The sequence below is a fragment of the Hippichthys cyanospilos genome, chromosome 6, assembly GCF_059441005.1.
Source record: "Hippichthys cyanospilos isolate Australia breed blue-spotted pipefish chromosome 6, RoL_Hcya_1.0, whole genome shotgun sequence".
In the NCBI taxonomy this organism is placed as follows: domain Eukaryota; kingdom Metazoa; phylum Chordata; class Actinopteri; order Syngnathiformes; family Syngnathidae; genus Hippichthys; species Hippichthys cyanospilos.
In genome coordinates, this window is record NC_142374.1 from 18549167 (window position 1) to 18567757 (window position 18591).

General features: G+C 37.9%; 2 protein-coding genes and 1 long non-coding RNA gene across 5 annotated transcripts in view; 2 read left to right on the forward strand and 1 right to left on the reverse strand.

Moving 5' to 3' along the window:
- LOC148422586 (uncharacterized) overlaps nt 1-18591 on the reverse strand; it is a 37693-nt gene that overhangs the window by 12481 nt on the left and 6621 nt on the right. For all 3 annotated transcript variants that reach the window (XR_015865945.1, XR_015865944.1, XR_015865946.1), the window contains exons 2-6: nt 11572-11704; nt 11342-11499; nt 8312-8565; nt 2659-2874; nt 76-134 (exon numbers count right to left, since the gene is read on the reverse strand). This is a non-coding gene — a long non-coding RNA (uncharacterized LOC148422586). The remainder of the gene's footprint in view (nt 1-75; nt 135-2658; nt 2875-8311; nt 8566-11341; nt 11500-11571; nt 11705-18591) is intronic.
- LOC148422587 (MOB kinase activator 2) lies at nt 1682-9248 on the forward strand. Its single transcript, XM_088417716.1, has 5 exons — nt 1682-2057; nt 5879-6018; nt 6095-6191; nt 7276-7400; nt 8325-9248. The coding sequence occupies exons 1-5, from the start codon at nt 1981-1983 to the stop codon at nt 8567-8569; spliced, it is 684 nt and encodes a 227-aa protein (XP_088273842.1). The 5' UTR covers nt 1682-1980; the 3' UTR covers nt 8570-9248.
- adm2b (adrenomedullin 2b) lies at nt 11386-17894 on the forward strand. Its single transcript, XM_088417717.1, has 2 exons — nt 11386-11717; nt 15944-17894. The coding sequence occupies exons 1-2, from the start codon at nt 11611-11613 to the stop codon at nt 16311-16313; spliced, it is 477 nt and encodes a 158-aa protein (XP_088273843.1). The 5' UTR covers nt 11386-11610; the 3' UTR covers nt 16314-17894.

Consider the following 18591-nt stretch of genomic DNA (forward strand, 5'->3'; position numbering starts at 1 on the left):
TTGTATTAGGCCGACTGTGACACGGATGGACACCTGCACAAACACAGCAAGAAGAGCAGGCTCAAATATATTTACCTTGAGGGCAGGTGAACTAATGGCTTACGGAGCCTCTTGTCGTACAGTTGACTGACTCCCTGTTGAAAAGCAAATGAAGTCATTTCATTCATTTCAAATAGTGTTTTTAACCTGTGTGTCTCCAAGTAGAAATATTGTGCTTACATTCTGCCACCTTTTATTTTATTAAAGGGATTTTTAAGTCATTTTGCAATCTTCAGAAATTAATATACAGTCTCGAGTCTGAATGATAGATTTTTTTTTTAAAGATGATCCCGATTTTTCGGCCCCCCAAAATATTGATTACAATTAATAGGCCGATTATTTAAAAATCATAATGCATAAAAAAGTCATATGTTTACTCCCAATGCAATGGTGTCAATTATATTTGGATTTTCACTATTCACAAGCCTGCCTGATACCTATTCCCTGCAAATAGCAGATGGCAACAGTAAAAATTGTTTATAAAAAGACAGGCTGGATTACACACATAACTAATGAAGTTAGAAGAACATTAATTCATGTTGTGTGTTTAAGTTATTACATTGTTACTAGTGGTTGAGTGGGTGTTTTATTTAACACGTGCTGACTATATGTTGCAGTATGCATTTTATGATTTTTATTTTTCAAACTAGTCGTAACTGGTTGTGTTTAAAAAAGTGACATCCAGTTCAATTTTTTTTTTTTTTGCATAACTTCACCTAATCACTTGTCAAAATGAAGATTTGCTTCGTTTTGAAAGAGAGGTCCGCAGAATGACTTTATCAACAAACTTCATGATAAGGATACAAGATTACGTTATGGATATATGTGCAATAAATAATGACGTGTTACTTGCATACAGGTGCTATAAATGGTTCTAGCTCATGAAATTATTTAAAATAATTGGTAAATATCTGCCATTCGGCCAATTATTTTGGCCGAGGTTTGAAGGGCTGTAATTGGCTAGTTTAATCAGTCAGCCGATTAATTGGTCTGCCCGTAATAATGGCTGTAATTTGAGGAGGGTGGTCCCATCTCAAGTTGAGCTCTGTTCTACTGCGGCGCAAACGTAGAGTACAGGTTTTATAACCACGATAACAAGGGGAATGGGTACAGCCTGAAGTCTAAAGCGAGTGCAGTTGTTATGCTTATCAGAAATTAATATTGGCTTCTAACATTGCCTCTCCAATCTTTTTTTGATATGACATGGTTGGCGGTGCTTGAAAATATTCTGATCCTCGCCCAGCCTAGCGACCAAGTCAAGGTCATGGCGTGAATATATTTTTGTAATATATTTGTGCATTACTGTTCCATGTTTCATTCCATCACAGAACTGCAAGGCAGACCTGTTAACCACTAGCGCACTGCGCCGCCATCATTAGATGAAGTTTTAAAGACATCACACTGTTTGTTCCTCATCTTTCCTGTCGACTTTGTCATATGCATCTGCTCCTCTCATACATGCGCACACACACACAGACGTGCGCACGCATACACACAACCACATGTTATGGAAAGGGGAAGGGGTGGAGTTGAGTATTTCGACTAGTATTGGAGAAACCTGCCTGTCCGCTCAGGGCTGAGGAGGCGGAGCTTGTGGGGCGTGGGACTCCAGACAAAGACGACACACTCCCTCATACACACTCGCACAGCGCTCTCTCTCGCTCCCTCTCTCATTCACACACGCACACACACAACTACACGGACAGGAGTCAGACAGCTGGAAACGATCTTCAACTTCTGGGACTACTTTTTGCTTTTCTCCCTGCTGGCTAACAAAGTTGCCCCCCCCATCCTCCCCCTCCCAAAAAAAGGGGGCAGCTGTGCGTTTTCCAGCTGTGCGGATCCATAAGTTGTGTTACCATATGTTGCGCGTAAAGGTGCGTGCGTACTAACGTGCGCGAGATGGAAAATAGGGGCTGGCTCTGCTCTTAGCTCTCCGCCATGGGGGGTTGCCATAGTTACCCCACCGCCAGCAAAACGGACGGCAAGTCTCCTCCTGACGTCTGCGATGGCAAACTGTAAGTTCTGTATGTGTGTGTGTGTGTGTGTGTGTGTGTGTGGTTTTTTTTTTTTTAAAGTTGCTTCCCGGTACTATCTTTTAAAAGAGAGCGAGGAAAAAAAAAAAAAGCAGGAACGCTCTCCAGATAAGTGCTTCTGTGTGCGTTGCATATTTGCGCGATGGCATCAGCGGATTCCTCAGGCGTACGAGTAGCGCAAAGTGAAAGCAGGGAGCTGAAGTTACTGCACAAATGTTTGCTTTTTGAAGACGCGGTGTCGATTGCACCCTGGCGACAGGGCAGCGGGCAAAGGTAAACACGCGTCACCTCCACTTGTGCCGTGTTTATGCACAAACACGCCAGCTGTGGGCCCATTGTGTGCAGACCACCGCTTTTAGCCAGAGGCCTTCAAGGGGTTCAAGGCAAAGGAGTCCGGGCAGGACAGGATGTTTGCTCCATTTCCTTCGACCGAGGAGCACGCTTCTTTAGGGGAATTTCCACTAAGGGGTACCAAAATAGGCACAGTGGACTAATGGTTAACGCATCCGCCTCGCAGTCTCAAGATCCCAGATGTTAACCGACTATCAAGTGGTCAGCATGACTTTAAAGTAGGACGACCTACCTGAAGCATCGAGCCTTTGTTAAATTCAACATGATGATGGCAGCATGGTGGAGCCATGGATAGAACATCTGCCTCGCATTTTTGACGTTCTGGCTTCGATTCTTGTCATCTGTGGAGATTGTATGTTCCTCCCTGCTTGCGTGGGTTTTCCGTGGTTGCTTTGATTTCCTTTCACAAGCAAAAAGCACACATGATGTGCTCCAGCTCACCTGCAAGCTTAATAAAGACAGAGCAGAAGAAATGTCATGATCGCATTTTTTTTTGTACCACTTGATTATGAGGATCTGCCGAGTCCTGATTCGATACCCCAGCAATATATTAAAGACAAGAAAAAAGTGTAACCCTCCCCATATTTTGAATAGAAACAAAAAAAAAATTACAAAACCTTTTATATTGATAGTAAAGCAAACACATTTTAATGTTCCCCCACTGGCTGTGTATACTTCCAAAGTTTCCATGTTGCAATGATAAATACAGTACAGTACACATAAATGTTTATTTTTTTGCAACGTACGCTATTGGCAATATCTTTGTCCTTTTGTAGCCCCATAAAAATTAAATTAATGAAAGAATGAATAAACTGATAAATGAATAAACTTTAAACTGACGGATAAGTTGCTCGATGTCAACTCATCAAAGAACAAATTGGTAATAGAAAAAATTTGAATTAGCATTTTGATAAGAAAAGTAAAAAATATCAATATTTAGTCTTTTTAGTGTCAATTAAACATAATATTCACAGTGACCAGTCCGAAAAATATTGAAAAATTGTAGAAAACTCAAACCTGTTCTGCCAGCCTTTGTTTTTGTTTTAACATTTTTTTCCCATTGGAGCTGGCATTGACGCACAAATGTTTAGGTAACAGTAGTATACTGTTTCTTCATAAAAACGACTAAATGAGAAATCTTAGTATTTGCATGGAATATTGAGAGGTTAGAAGTTATAGCAGTAGCTGAGTGAGTTTTTTGATGTTGATGGTATAAACTCACATTTGCACATTTTTAGCGTACCACTGAACATAATTGACTATGGGGAAAAACCCTGTACTTTCTCCTTTAATCGATTAAAGTTGCCTGTTGTTTAATTTATTTTATTATTTTGGTATGGCACGTTTTTCTTTTTGGAAAAACAAACATTTTTCACAAAATGTGAGCCCTTCATTTGACACAGGTGGCAAAATATGACCAAAAAAAAAAGATACTCATAAGTCAAGGTACCACTGTTAATACGTTTTGGGTTGAAGTATTCAATTTATATAGAATACAGAGTTGCTATCCCCTTTTTAAATCGACAATTTCAAGTTTGAGCCCCGTGCGAGCTTTGCCGAGCAACACCAACGTGTGACATAACTCAGGTGAAGAATCCCAGCAATTCTGTCATTCTACATTGTTACGTCTGCTAGATGGCAATCAAGACAGCACTTTGTCTTTTTGTCACTCACAAACTTTTTTGTTGTTCTTGACACTGTCATGATTTCTTCATCAGATAAATATAATCGGTAATTTGCTGTGTGTCTGTCTGATAGGATGTCAAAATATTTAACACTAACTACTTAATTGCTTTTTGTAAAATTGGATGAATCAAATTCTTTGTGACCTTGCTGACCTTCACATCGGGCTTGGATCATTTAATGAATTTTCTCGGGGAGCGGGTGCACCCATGGAAGAGATTCTAACGGGCGAAGTCAGAGAAAGGAAACGGCCAGCTGCTGTCTAAAAGCAGTACGGCAGCTGCAAATACAGTGGTACCTTGTCTTACCAATTGAATTTCATCTGCGACCATTCTTGTAATTCAATTTACTGCACATAGCTAAGAGTCTTGCTACTCGCTTGGACAAATATAGCTGACCTCATTACATCTGCATTTTCGCTTGACACAGGATTACTTTACACGTTACATTAATACCTTACGCTAACTTAAAATTAACTTCCCATTTGGAAGTTAACCAGTGTCAAAGAACAGACGGTGTTTCGCTTCTTACAGTTCAACATATATCCTTTATAGGACTGTCAGGAAATTTGAAAAATTGAGGGATAATAATTAGGATCTTTATTTAAATAATCTAATAATCTCTTTTCAGTCTCACCTAAAAATTAAAAAGAAAAACCCTCAACCAGAGTGTTTTTTCGACTTAGATACATTGGATTATTGTGGTAAATGAAAACACTGATAAGCAAAAAAAAGTGGCTTCAGTCTAGGCTGTAAAAAAAAAAAAAAAGAAAAAAAAGCTGTTTTATGGTAAAATAATGGCTGCCAGAAAAGTACAATGAATGACAAACACATTTTTCAGAGAGTGGGGTGCATTTAAAAGATTTAAATGACACCTTTTTCAGAGAGTGGGGTGCATTTAAATCTTTTAAATGCTCTGAAAAATGTGTTTGTCATTTATTGCTTCCAAGTAATGTTTTTCAATCAAATATTCACTCTAGCTCAAAAGTGCATTTTCTGTAAAAAGTTGCATGTGAAGGATCAAGAGGTTGTAGAATTAATTTGAAATGCAGAAAATATGGAACGTAAGACAATAAAGTCTAATTAATATACTGGACATGTTCTGAAGGATGAACAGCAAAAAGTTAGAATGATTTTTATCACGGATGAAGATTTAGACATGTGAATTTGTTACAATTGAAATGGTGAAGTTTCAAATGAAAAACCGTGGGGAAAATAATTCCCATTATGTCACAAGAATTTAGGTGAAGACTAACACTGCTTTGTATGCTAACATTACTTCTGCATTAGTGACAATGATGGGACTACTGAATGTTCACAAGGTAATGAAAAACAAAAAACAAAACAAGAGGTCTCATTGTTGCTTCACAATTAAAAACCAGCCGGTATCGATGGCCAGACTGGTCCCTATTGTAAATCCCATTTGCAAGCATTGAGGAATGAACGCATGATGCCGTTTTGAACCTCTGTTTGGACAATCTATAGCAATTTTTAGCCTCCTAGTGTTTATTTTTAGTGTTTTGTGTTAGAAGTATCAAGATCAATGGCCTGAATTGGGTCAAAATCAACACAGAGCAACAATTTTGTTAGAGGTGATAGCGGTAAGATGAGTTGACGATTTTGCGATATATTTAAACTTCAAAGAAAGTTTATTCCCCTCAAGTGAGTGCCCACATCACAATTCAGTCGCCAGCATAGGCGGAATTATCTACAGTGTGAGAAATGTCTCATCCTTTGCCTGTTTCATAACGTGGACACTCTCCTTGAAAGGGGGATCAACAACAACATCCTGGAGACGCGTCCGTACCTCCAACAGGAGTTTGCGTCCCAGCACATCAACCACATGGACATGTGCGCGCTCACGTCGCTACCGCCCGGCGTGGACAAGGCCGAGTGGTTGGCCAGCAACAGTGAGTAACGCTTGACTTTCAGCGCCTAAAGATGATGTCCCGTTTCAATCCCCCCCCCCTCCCTCTCTCTCGGCAGCCGTGTCGTTTTTCAAGCACATAAACCTGTTCTCCAGCGCGCTGTCGGAGTTCTGCACCCCCAGCACCTGCCCGACCGCCTGTGGACCGGGCGACACGTGAGTTAATGGTGCACCGCACTGTGAAATGGAGCTGTCAGATAATATGCTTATTTATGCTGTCATTATTTTATGAGCTGAACCTTTAAAAGTCAAGTGTGTTTTATGTAAATTGCTGCTGTTGCAGCCTTCTTACAAAAAAGAAGGTGAAACCAAGTGAAGAGTGGAGACCGCCTATTTGTGGCTCGATTCTTACAGTACAAATTCAAGTTGTTTTTTTTCTTTTGCAAGCTACCCCCTGACCCCGGCTTTTGCTTTAAAAATGACAGTGGTCACTGCAGTGATTATTGGAGTTATGTTTTTTGTTCATGTTTTTGTTGATTCCCAAAAAAGAAACCCCTTGGTGGACTCAGGTGAAAATAATTTTACCTCCTTTAAGGGGAGCACTACAAAAACAAAACAAAGGAAAACAAGACAAAACAAAACAAAAAACACTGGATTAACCTATTTCCTTTTTTTTTTAATTTAACCAAAAAGAAAGAGAAAAATATTATGCTCTCTGCTTGTAAAAACATATTATTTATTTTGAAGTAAATAAAAGATGGCTGCTCGTCAAACATACAAATCTAAAAACGGCTCAGAATTGCACAGCCCAATCAAGGCCCCGTAAAGACAATAAATTCAAATATTATATTGTTAAATATTATGTCAAATAATCAATCAATTGGATTAAAAAACTGTTGATTCCCATCACTTAACCCATTTTCGCACTGGTTTTTTACCTAACATCAGAAAATTAACAAAAATGTTGATCATTGCTCTCCGGAGCAAAAGCAGATCTTTTTATAGGTTTTATTTTGATTTTTCAACATAGTTATCTACTTTAATTAAGGACTTAAGAAATCCGACAATACTTCCAATGAGAATTTGGACAATTTTAGGTCTCAAAATGATTAATCGATTACAAGATTAAGAAAGGGGCAGTTCACAAAAGATTTATTTGCTTGTTTAATTTCAACATTTGATGGGTGAGCAAGCACCCATCCAACTACAATATTTGAGATAAAATAATCCATCAATATTCCAAAACATGACCACGCTTTCTATCCTTGTTGTTTATGTTGTTTTTTTTTTTTTTTTTTAGAGTTTATGTTTGGACTGACGACCACGGCAGGAAGCTGAAATGCTCTGCTCCTCTGTACTTTGACTATGCCATGTCCTACATTCAGGACCTACTCACAGATGAAGAGGTGTTCCCCACAAAAGCAGGTAAAACTGGAAACACATATACCGAGCGATCATTTCTATTTCGGGGGTTCTGAATTTGACCGAAGAAAACTCAATCGGTGGCATCTCCTTGAAAGTTAGGAGGGAAAAAAGCCCTTCAAAATCAATGTTAGGAATCAACAAAAAATGGGCGGTGATGTTGTACAGTATCATGTAAAGTGTGTTTTTTTTAATTATTTAAAAATTACATTGACATACATAAATTGTGGAGTTCTTTGGTATACAAAATGTCCATCAAAACAGAATAAGATTTGTAATTTAGATTCTTCAAAATACTTTTTGATGTGGGTGACGCTTTGAGCTAGACTGACTTTCAGTTTGGAGGTGTGCATTTGCAAGTTAATAATTGCAATTTTTTGACCTCTTGATGTATAAAATCAACGTGAATGTGTTTCCAAACTTTTGAATGGAACTGCTTACTTCCAAAAGGGACAAATATGCTCTGCTTCAACAGCAGCCAAAACAAATAAATACATTTAATATGTGTGTCAACCCATACTTGAAACTGAACAGGATGTCAACCAATAGGATTTGAGGGCACAGTTTTGGATGAACTCCAGGATACTAATGAACTATTATGAGGCCTAATCGGAACCAAGTGTCAAAGACAGATGGGAGAAGATAAATCACTGTTTTGGGCCAACGTCATGTGGGCTAAGCATGTGGGCCGAGCCATCTTGCGGGCAGAGCATTGCGTCAATGTTTGATGTTCATAACAGCATTGTGTTTAACTAAAACAGGCCCTGATTTCAAAGCGTAGTTATATTTATGGGTAAATTGAGACAAGATCATTATTTCATTATACTCACTTTCACAGTTCTGTTTGATGGTGGGATATGATGTTTCTTTAATGTGGCTTTGGCTCAATACCAAAATCCATCTCAAGCACTCACCTTTCAATTTCAGGCTCGGTCTTCCCCAGCGGCTTCATCTTCCTGGTGCAGAAAGTGTTTTTGTTGCTGTTTAGGACTCTGGCCCATATCTACTGGTCCCACTTTCGGCAAACGCACGCGTTGGGACTGCACCCGCATCTCAACACGCTCTTCTCGCACCTCACGCTCTTCTGCCGGCAGCACGAGCTGCTGGACGCCGAGGACACTGAACCGCTGCAGGACCTGATCTCGGCTTTGGGACTGCAGGGAGCAACCTAGGACATGAAATGGATTACTTTGAAAGCCGAGCCTCGGTCAACATTATCGGGCCACCTTTGTGTAAACATCATGCTGTGATTGAAATGTCGCTGGTCATTAAAAAGCCAATATGTTATTTAATTGAAGAAGAGACTCGAGACTTATCCGACGATCCGTTTAAACGCGCAACTGTGTTAAAACATGTACACCCGCCATAAAGTATGATATAACATTGTCAAGACTGCATGATACACAGTTATAGCTTTCACTGAATGATGTACAGAATGTGCTTGTATGTATTCTTGTGCCAGAAACACTTGTGTCTGATAAATAAATATATGTCACATGTACATAACAAAACGTAACAATTGAGAGTCTTCAGAGAACATAACATGCAAGTTTTTGTTTTTTTTTAATTTGGGGAACAAACAGCGCTCTTTGTGTGGTAACTGCTCACTGTTGGACAAACAGTGCCACCTGCTGGCGAATGCCTTAACGGCTCTCTGTTTAATTGATGCCGTATAAGAAAAGTGCGCTTTTAAACCATTCATTAGATTCATAGTATTCACACACAAGCATTTGTACTTAGAAATACAGCGTCAATACTTTTGCCAAGTCCTAAAATGTCATAAAATGTTAAAATTTACTTAAACTGTTGCTTGTACAGTACAATAAAGATTTTATGATGGAGGCAGTTGAATCAAGGGAGAAATATTTGCATATCCGTTCAGCCTAGAAAAAAAAGGGTTATACTGGTCTACAATAAATTTGCATTTATGTTGCTCAATTGAGGTTTATTCTCATGTTTGGGTGAATTTATGTAATGTTTGTGATAAATGGGTCATATTTTCTTAAAACCTACTGTCGCTCACTATCTTTTTTCATTCTTTGTTTGAAAAGTATTGCTTCATCAAAATTCTTTTAGCATTTCATACAAAAAAAAAAAACATTATACATTACGGCTGATATTGTATTTGATTGATATCGGTATCAGACTATGGGTGATACGACTTTTTCATTTAAAATAGATATTGCAGCGGAAAGGGACAATGTGCCTATTTTTTTTTGGTATGAAATGTTAGAACTTGATCAAGTGAGATTACTCAAACAAAGAACAGTCAACAAAATATGTATGAGACATGAGATATATTCTAAACGTTTTGGTTACGTTATTTTAACCTCAAACGTGAAAATATACTGCACTCGAATACAATAATTACCAAATAAATGAAAGCACATCTGTATATGGGTTCTAATAGCTTCAATTTTGGATAAAGCTGATAAGATCAAATAGTTTTTGGGTTTTTTAATGGCCGATACCGGCCTTAATGGACACCCCTAATCGAAGGTATTCTAGGTAATATCGGTAACAAATTGGAAGTGAAAAAGTTGCATCAGGAGACTCCTATTTCTACCGATTGCTTTTTGTTTAAAAAAATGTAAATGGCCTAGCATCATGAAATCAACGCTGCTAGCAATTGGTCCGATGCAAAGGGAAATGCAAACAGACTGCTCGGATATTTTGTTGGACGAGTTTTGGGGCACGTGTTCAGCCTGAGTCGAGGCTCACGGCATTGGAGAGTGAGCTTAGGATCGTAATCATGCAAAGTGCTGAGTCACGGACACCCAAGAATTCAGCAGTTTAATTAAGAGCTGAAACCACCTCCGAGTACAGGACATTCTTCTAAATCACTAATCTAAATTACAGTCTGAGCTCGTCACCTGTGTCCTCCATTCGGTAAAAAAAACGCCAAACTACTGCTGAGACCCCATTTAAATGTGTTCACGTTTTTTGTCACTCTCATAAATAAATAGAGGTCGACTCCAATTCTCCCATTTCATGGGTTACACCTTTTTATGTGCATTTTATATTATTTTCACCATCAAGAGCTGAAAGTCTGGAGGTCCAAAGATATCAACTCGGGGTAGCCAGTCAGTGTAAGCAAAGAAATTCTTTGTTGGCTTAAACACTACCAAAATGAGATATAAATATAAGCATATAACTAACATTTGGCAGATTGGTGATTACTTTTCTTATTAAAATAGGATTTACTGTCTATAGATCGCACTCACATACACACGATCCTCCAACAAAATCAGTCCCCATGGGAACCCAGTATTCATAATAAAGGTTTTGCCCGCTGGTGACTGACATTGAATGTCCAACATGCTCCCAAAAACACATTTTCGCCGCTTTGGCATTTCTATGGTAAAACGTAGTAGCTAATAAATGAAACGTTGCTGTTTATTTGGCTGACTCCTCTTCAACTCCTTAACCAAAACACAACTATAAGACGAGTGGTATGTAGGCCGTGAATGGAGTATATGAATTTTGTTGTCGTTTTTCTCAAGTCATTTTACTTGTTAGGGCATGGCCGGTTTTAAAAAAAGTGCAGAATACGCAAGGAAATGCTTGAAAAAAGAAAAACAACACTTCAGGGTGAGAAATCAACATATTTGCATGGTTAAAAGCTCCAAAAGTTGACTTTTCATGAGAGCGATCATTTAAAACAAATGAAGTGTACATTACAGCAAGAATATGCGTAGTCTTGATTATGTGAGCAAGCAAAAAGTAAAACTTGCATTTTAAAATTCGTGCATGCTGATCTTTCAACAACGATTGACAAAAAAATAAAAATACTCATGTGTGCAATCTATAGTAGATGAAATTTCACTTTTTTTCCATGTTATTTTCAATGAAAAGTTTCCAACTTTGACGATGTTCACTTATTTTTTTCAACATGCATCTTTTAAACTATTTTCACGTTATCCTTTCCTCGCAATTCAACTCACCTAAATGCAGACTTCACCAGTGTGATGATCAACTTGTACAGGTGTTGTTCAAGGGATTTTTGTAGGACATCGTAAGCCATCCTCCTCCTCCAGTCCTCCCTCCTCAGAAATTGTAAGCAAGGAACCCAAATGACTCCAGTTGCTCCCCCGCAAACGAGCTGAGAAGTCACACCAAGACGTTCTTCAAAGTGGAAGTCACTCAGGGGACAATAGCTGCTGTTTCCACGCACCTCGCTACAAGGCGACTCGTGTCACTCGGTTGCGCGGTCATGTGCGCTCTGCTGCCGGCGTGGACGTGTCTACTGTTCGGCCTCCTGCCCCTGGAGACCCAGACTCGGGCGACGTTGAGTCAAAACCTCCAAACTACCAGACACAAGTAAGACCTGTCAGCACTCACGCCGTTGCTATTAATCGCCCATAAAACAGAAGAACTTTGCTTGGTTAATGCGGGTTTCAGTATTTGGTTATATTTCGAGCAAATGACATGAACCGTACCTGTAAACAACAGCCTGGGTTTAGTAAATTAAGACCCCAAAAATGGTACCCCCAATTGCGCCTCTTTCTTATTTGGGCGGGGGGCACACAAATCTTTTAAAATGATTATTTTCCGGATGTCTAGAGTTGTGACTTGTAGTGCATGAAATAAAAAGCATCTTATTCATGTTATATGAAAAAACAATGCAATATTTTGTTTAATATAATTGACCATTTGTGGTCAGGCACTCAATGACCTGGAGCCTCATTTGATTACTGCCAATTGTTTATTATTTTTATCTTCAGGAATTTTATTGCTGTCTTTGTGTGGATGAACTGCAACAACTAAAATATAAACCATTGCTGTGGTTTTTTTCACGGACCAATCTTAGTTTGATGATTGTTTTTATTAGTTTTGTATTAATCCTTTTTATTTTAGTGTTTGGTATCGCTAAGATGAAAAGCATTGTTTTTTAACAACACAAATGAATAACATGCAAGTACTGTACTTAATGTAATAATAATTTCATGTATTTACAAATGATAAATGATCAGGCACTCACCTCAGATTCACTTCAGAGAAAACAAACTAGCCATTTAATAATCCTCCCACCGTCATATATATATATATATATATATATATATATATATATATATATATATATATATATATATATATATATATATATATATATATATATATATATATATATATATATATATATTTTTTTTTTTTTAATTGAAGTACAATCAATCCGTTAGGGTTATGAGTTATGTTTTAATGGAAAACTGGCACTGCAATGTACAGAGGAAAACTTAGCTTTAAGAAAATGTAAAGATTTTTTTTATCACATCTATAGTACTGTACATCATTAGTATATAATTGTAGTATGTGTTGGATGTATGCCTGCGAAACACATGGCCTGGTCTGCGTGTGAGCATCCGTGTGTGAACTGTGGCTTACAGCAGCTCCTTGCGAGTGATCTAATTTTGCCTTGGGCTGTTTGTCCTATTCAAAAAAATGACAGCAAGTGCTTTGGCTGTCCTTTCCCACATGCAAGGGCATTACATTACTTGTCCAATAATGTCAACAAAGATGGACCCAGGGATGGAATGAAGAAATATCGTGACAAGATATCACAACAGCTTCTCAGGCATTGCAGTGGAGCACGGCAAAGTTCTGAGAGTGAGAAATGAGGTCATTGCTTTCAGCGGCCCAGAGGTGAGACGGCGGTGAGGCTGATTTAGCGGGATTCAGGACAAGGACGCATGTACTTAGCAAGGGGCTGTCTCACGGTCATAAGCCCCCCCCAGTGGGATGAGCTTGACCACAACATTTTTTTTTTTTTAATGTCATTGCCATCAGCAATAAACATTCATCTAACTTTATTGAAAAGACACATATTTATGACTTTCAAAAATCTGTTCTTGGTTTATTTTTGACTGATGCACGGTGAGACCTTCTTCTCAAACTATTACGTAAGTAGGGGAAAAGAAACGAGTTTCATAAAAAGTTTGCACAGCGGGGGGGCCACTAGAGATCAGCGGATGGTGGGAAAGTGGGTGCAAGTGAGCGTGACGGATTTAACACAATACAATCACTGGCAACGAGTGCAGTAGAAGGCAAAAGAGAAAAGAAAAAGAAAAACACGGACATATCCTCCTGTAATTATGGGCTGTGATGGACAAAATAATAAATGGAAGACGACCTGGGAAAGGAGGGAGATTTTGGGGGCTCCAAGAAACTGTGTGTGTGAAAAAGCACAAAGTTTTTTTTTTTTTAAACTGCAAAAAAAAAACAAGATTTTTTTTTCTGAGAACAAGAATTTGTTTTTCACTTGCAAATTTTTTTACCTATTCAAGCTGTTCTAACTTTGAACTATTCCCATTATTCATACCAATGCCACCCCCCCATAAAGAAAAAAATCTGCATTTTTTTCCCAATACCCACAAAAAACATATACATACATTTTAATACATTATAAATACATTTTCAGTTTTGGCCCAGTAATTTTAAAAAAATTTGACCTCTTAAAACAGTTCCAACTTAATATGTTTATCTTATTCCTACAATGCAAAAAAATACAATTAACCAAAAATTAAACATTCCCCGCAAAGGTTTTTTTTTTTTTTTTTTAGTTTTTCTTCATTTCTTGCAAGCTGTTTATCTTATCCATTTGATGCATAAAATTACCACCTAAGAATGATACATTTTCACCATTGGGAAAAAAAAAAAAAAAACTAATTATACATATATATTTTTCCCCAGTTTTTCTTCTATCTATTTAAGCCAAAATGACATACATAAGGGTAAAATGTACTCTTGAAATTCACTACATAATATGAATTATGATGATCTGTGTATGCGTGTGAATGTTGGCGGTGAGAGCCCATGTTTGCAGCCAGAAGAGAGATCAGAATACCAGTCAGGATTTCTTACAGGATGAAGCTTACAGGCTTGTTGGCGCAATTCTCAAACTAAAACAAACAAACAAATCCAATTCATCCAACATTTTTACGCAACAGTGCCCATGCTGACAGTTAAAGCACGGATTGTATTTTCACTTACCGAGCTTTAAAATTACACTTGTTCATTGGTGCAAGGATCTGTGTATGTGGCGCATGCAGCGGAAAGGTTGTTGAACACAAAAAACACCCATGACTGGAAAACAACTTTCTCGAAAAATCTAGCATGTTCTGCTTCACCCTTGTGCAATATTTAAGGGATTTTGCAACAAAAGAAAAGCATTGAAATGATGCAGGGAGCTGAAATTTCACCCAAAGCGTCACATTTCAACATGGCACTTAGTTATCACATTACCAGGATTGTGCCTCTCCATGGCTTAAATACTATGAGAATAATGTGGACAAAAATGACCCAGAAATAGTCAAAATATTGCACAAGGGTCAAATGGCCGCTCACTAAATATTGACTTGCCTGTTGTGAAATTCAAAAGACAACTTCCCATCATATTTCCCATTTCAAAAGCTTCAGAAATGTATTCCACTCCTCAAATTGCACTGACCTTGATTCAATAATGTGCTTAAAAGTAGCACTGGGATTTGCCCTTGTTTTGAGACTTATGTCTCCTTGTGAAATCTAGAAATGTCTGAAAGAGAGTGGACATGAATTGAGAAGGAAAAAAAGAGAAGAGAATTGTGATGAATCCAGATGAGCGAGGAGACAGCAGGGAGGTGAGAAGGAAAGTACTTGAAATTCCCTCTTAAAAGAAAGCCTTCTAAGAGTCACATTTTTTTTGGGGCCCTTATTGCACAACACTTTAATTCCATTGCTTATTAACTGGAAAGATGGATTCTTGGCTATGGCGGCATAGTCCACAAGTATTCATTTGGGTCTAATATTTAACCTTTGATGAAAGTGCCACAAGCATTGTGAAGTGAACATTTTCTCATGTCATAACTTCAGACAGGAATGTGATATTTTACAGTGAATTCCTTATTTTGCTCTTTTATGAGGAACTTTCTCAGCTATTTGCTAAAAAAATTAATAAATAACACAAAATGGTGCCCAAGCATGGCTAATAAGAGAGTGGTAATTGGCGTCAAAGAAGTCTTGGCTGAGAGAAAATCTATAAATCTGGGGAGGAGCTAAGTTTAGCCTGGGGTTTTGGTGCAAATCTTACCTGTGTTGTATTTTGTGATCATAATGTGTGGCATATTTGAGATTAAATTATGATTGTAATCAGCCGTTAACATTTTGTTAACAGTCGATTACGGCCAAAATAATACTGTAATCATGATTATTTTGGTCAATATTGAAATCAGGATTATTCATAATATTAGGTCAAACATGTCTATTTATTGGCCGTTTTTTAAACTAGCAGTATACAAATAAGGCTTCAAGGTTTGATACTTACAAATAATAATAATAAACCATACCAAAGTCGTACGATTTTGACAAATTTTTGGACTGGGTGCATAAATCAGGAGACATTAGCAATTTTTGAGAGAATTAAAGGCTTTTATTTGCGTCTTATGGTACGGTAAATACGGTACATTAATTTTGTTGTTCTGTATTGATGACATAATACATATTCACATTAGACTTTTTATACAGTCGTCGCCCATGGCAACGAATGAGTTAAAATAACCGTTTATGTTTTCCAGGTCGTTGAAATTGTCCAAACGCATGACTCCTCCCTTCATGAGTCCACCTACGTCCGGCGACACCATCGCCCTTGACGGCGCCTTGGCCCTGGCAGACAGCTGTTTGATCTGGCGGGTCCTCCTAAAGAAGGACCCCCCGCCGAGGCGGTTCCAAATGCAGCAGGGAACGAGGCCGGGCAAGCGGGGGAGGTCCCGAGGACGTCGCCACGCCAACGGCCGGAGGTCCCACGGGCAGCTGACGAGGGCCGGTTGCGTCCTGGGAACCTGTCAGGTGCAGAACCTCAGCCATCGCCTCTACCAGCTGATTGGACGCAGCGGCAGGGAAGACTCCTCCCCCATTAACCCTCGCAGTCCTCACAGCTACGGCTGACGCTTGCATTTACTCCATTTCCGTTTCATTACTCGTCATAGAAATCCATTTCAGGTCATCTTAATTTCTTGAGAAGACGTCTTTGGTAATTTAAAGGTCCGACCTGCAATGAAACATTGAACAGTTGGATGTGTGCATTCAAATGTTTACAGAAATTATATTCACCTGTAATGATTGTATTTTAGATACCTCACTCCAATAACTCTATAGCCTGATAACCCCTTTTTTTTCTTACTAATATTGCACATATACACTTATTTATGTATATTTAAAGCTCAAGTCTAACCAGGCAAGAAACGACCAATCAAACGATAGAATAGACTTTAAACTTGAATTTTATGACAATTATTGTATCTTTGTTTTATTTGTTATTGTTATTCAATTAATTTTACTCAGCATATAATCACATTTGCATATTTAGATATAGTAATGGGATTTTTGGCTCTTTAACTCTTTCAGTGCCATGGATGACAATTTTTGTCATGTAAAATTACAGATTCTGTGCCAGTGACAAGAATTCTTATGACACGTTTTTTTTTTTTTTGGTTTTTGTTTTTCATTCATGGCACTCATGGCCAGCGCTCCACTTAATATTATGCCAATCAAGCGCCACTGCGATGTAGTGTGGTTATTTTGGGATCAAAAACACATTTTCGCTGTTTTTGTCCACGTTATATCGAAGGGAAAGACTCTTTATGTTTCAGATACTATGAAAAAAAAAAGTGTAGCTTGGTATCACTCGAATGACCTATTATGAAACGGTGATTACTAAAGAACGAAATCAGATAGCGCTTGGCACTGAAAGAGTTGAAGGGAGCCGTTCATTCAGGAGCCAGTAACTAAAGAGCCATTCAATAGACGTTTTTTTTTTTCATATCTTAAAACGTCAATGATTTTACTCATAAAATAAACACTGGGCTTAGCGATACATGAACGACTCTTTATGAGTACTCGATTCACATCGTTCGCAGTGAAGAGTCGTTTAAAAGACTCTGTTCGTTCGTGACTCTCAAATCACTATTTTGACCAGGATGGGCAAAGTATGTTTTTTTTATTAACAACGTACAATAAAGAATTTTACTTTTTTTTTTTTTTTTTTTTTTACTGTGACTTATTAAAGAGTAACTGGTGTATGAAACAGCTTGCAAGCAAAACCTGGACCAGCTCTGCGCCAAATTTCTCCTTCTTTGGCTCATGTGACAGCTAACTAAATAATTTGGAGCACGTAATGCTCAGTTTTGACTTTGTTGTCGGATTGCATATCGAAAGATGTGCCTTAGGAGGAGTACCAGTGGACTTGAGTTTTAGAACAACCTGACCACAAAAGAAAAACCTAAAGCAAGGAAGCCTTACCTTGACCAAATGATTATCCAAGCCTTAAGTCATATGCTTTTGATCCATTTTAGCTAAATAGGACTATTCAAGTGTTAATGTGGAAAAAAAATCTAATGACTTCTAAAGATAATTTGTAAACGTACTTATGTTACTGAAATCCTATTTTCCTGTTATGAAAGATGTTTACCTTAGTCATCCAAGTTGCTGTTTTTTCTTATTATTATATGAAGTAATAAAACACAAGTAAAATTATTTTTGTGTGTGTTATTGCTACGTCATTTGAGGTGCAATGGTATTGTTGTATAATAGCAACATTTTTGACAAACACACTCAACCAGTCACAGGTGGAAAGTCCAAAGCTGCTGACGTCATGAAGTGCATCCTGAGGTCTGTGATTCATGCCGTAAGCAAGTTGAATTAAAGGTCAGGTCAATACATTTTCTTTGTGTATGTTCTGTACACCCCCACTTCGAGTTCTTTTAGTTTTTCTTCTGGTTCATTTGGTTTTCTTCAAGTTCTTCTTCTTGTTCTAGTTCTTCGGATTTTTATTCGAGTTCTTCATTTGGTTCTTTTAGTTCCTCCTGTTTTTTTCTAGTTCTGCTTCTGGTTCTTGAAATGTTTACTTCTTCAAGTTCTTGTTTTTCTTCTAGTGCTTCTGGTTTGTGTCATTCTTGCTCTGGTTATAAATTTTTTACTTGTAGTTCTGTTTTTTTTCTGCTGGTTCTTTTGATTCTAGATATTTTTGTTGTTTTTCAGGTTCTTCTGACTTCTTTTTACTGTTAATTTGAGTTTTTGTAGCATTTATTTGAGTTATTTTGGTTTTCTTTTAGTTCTGGTTCTTCCAGTTCCTCAGGTTCTCATAATTTTGCTTCTTGTAGGTTTTCTAGTTCTTCTGTTTTTTTCCTTAGCTCTTCTTCAGCTTCTTGTCTTTCTAATACTGCAT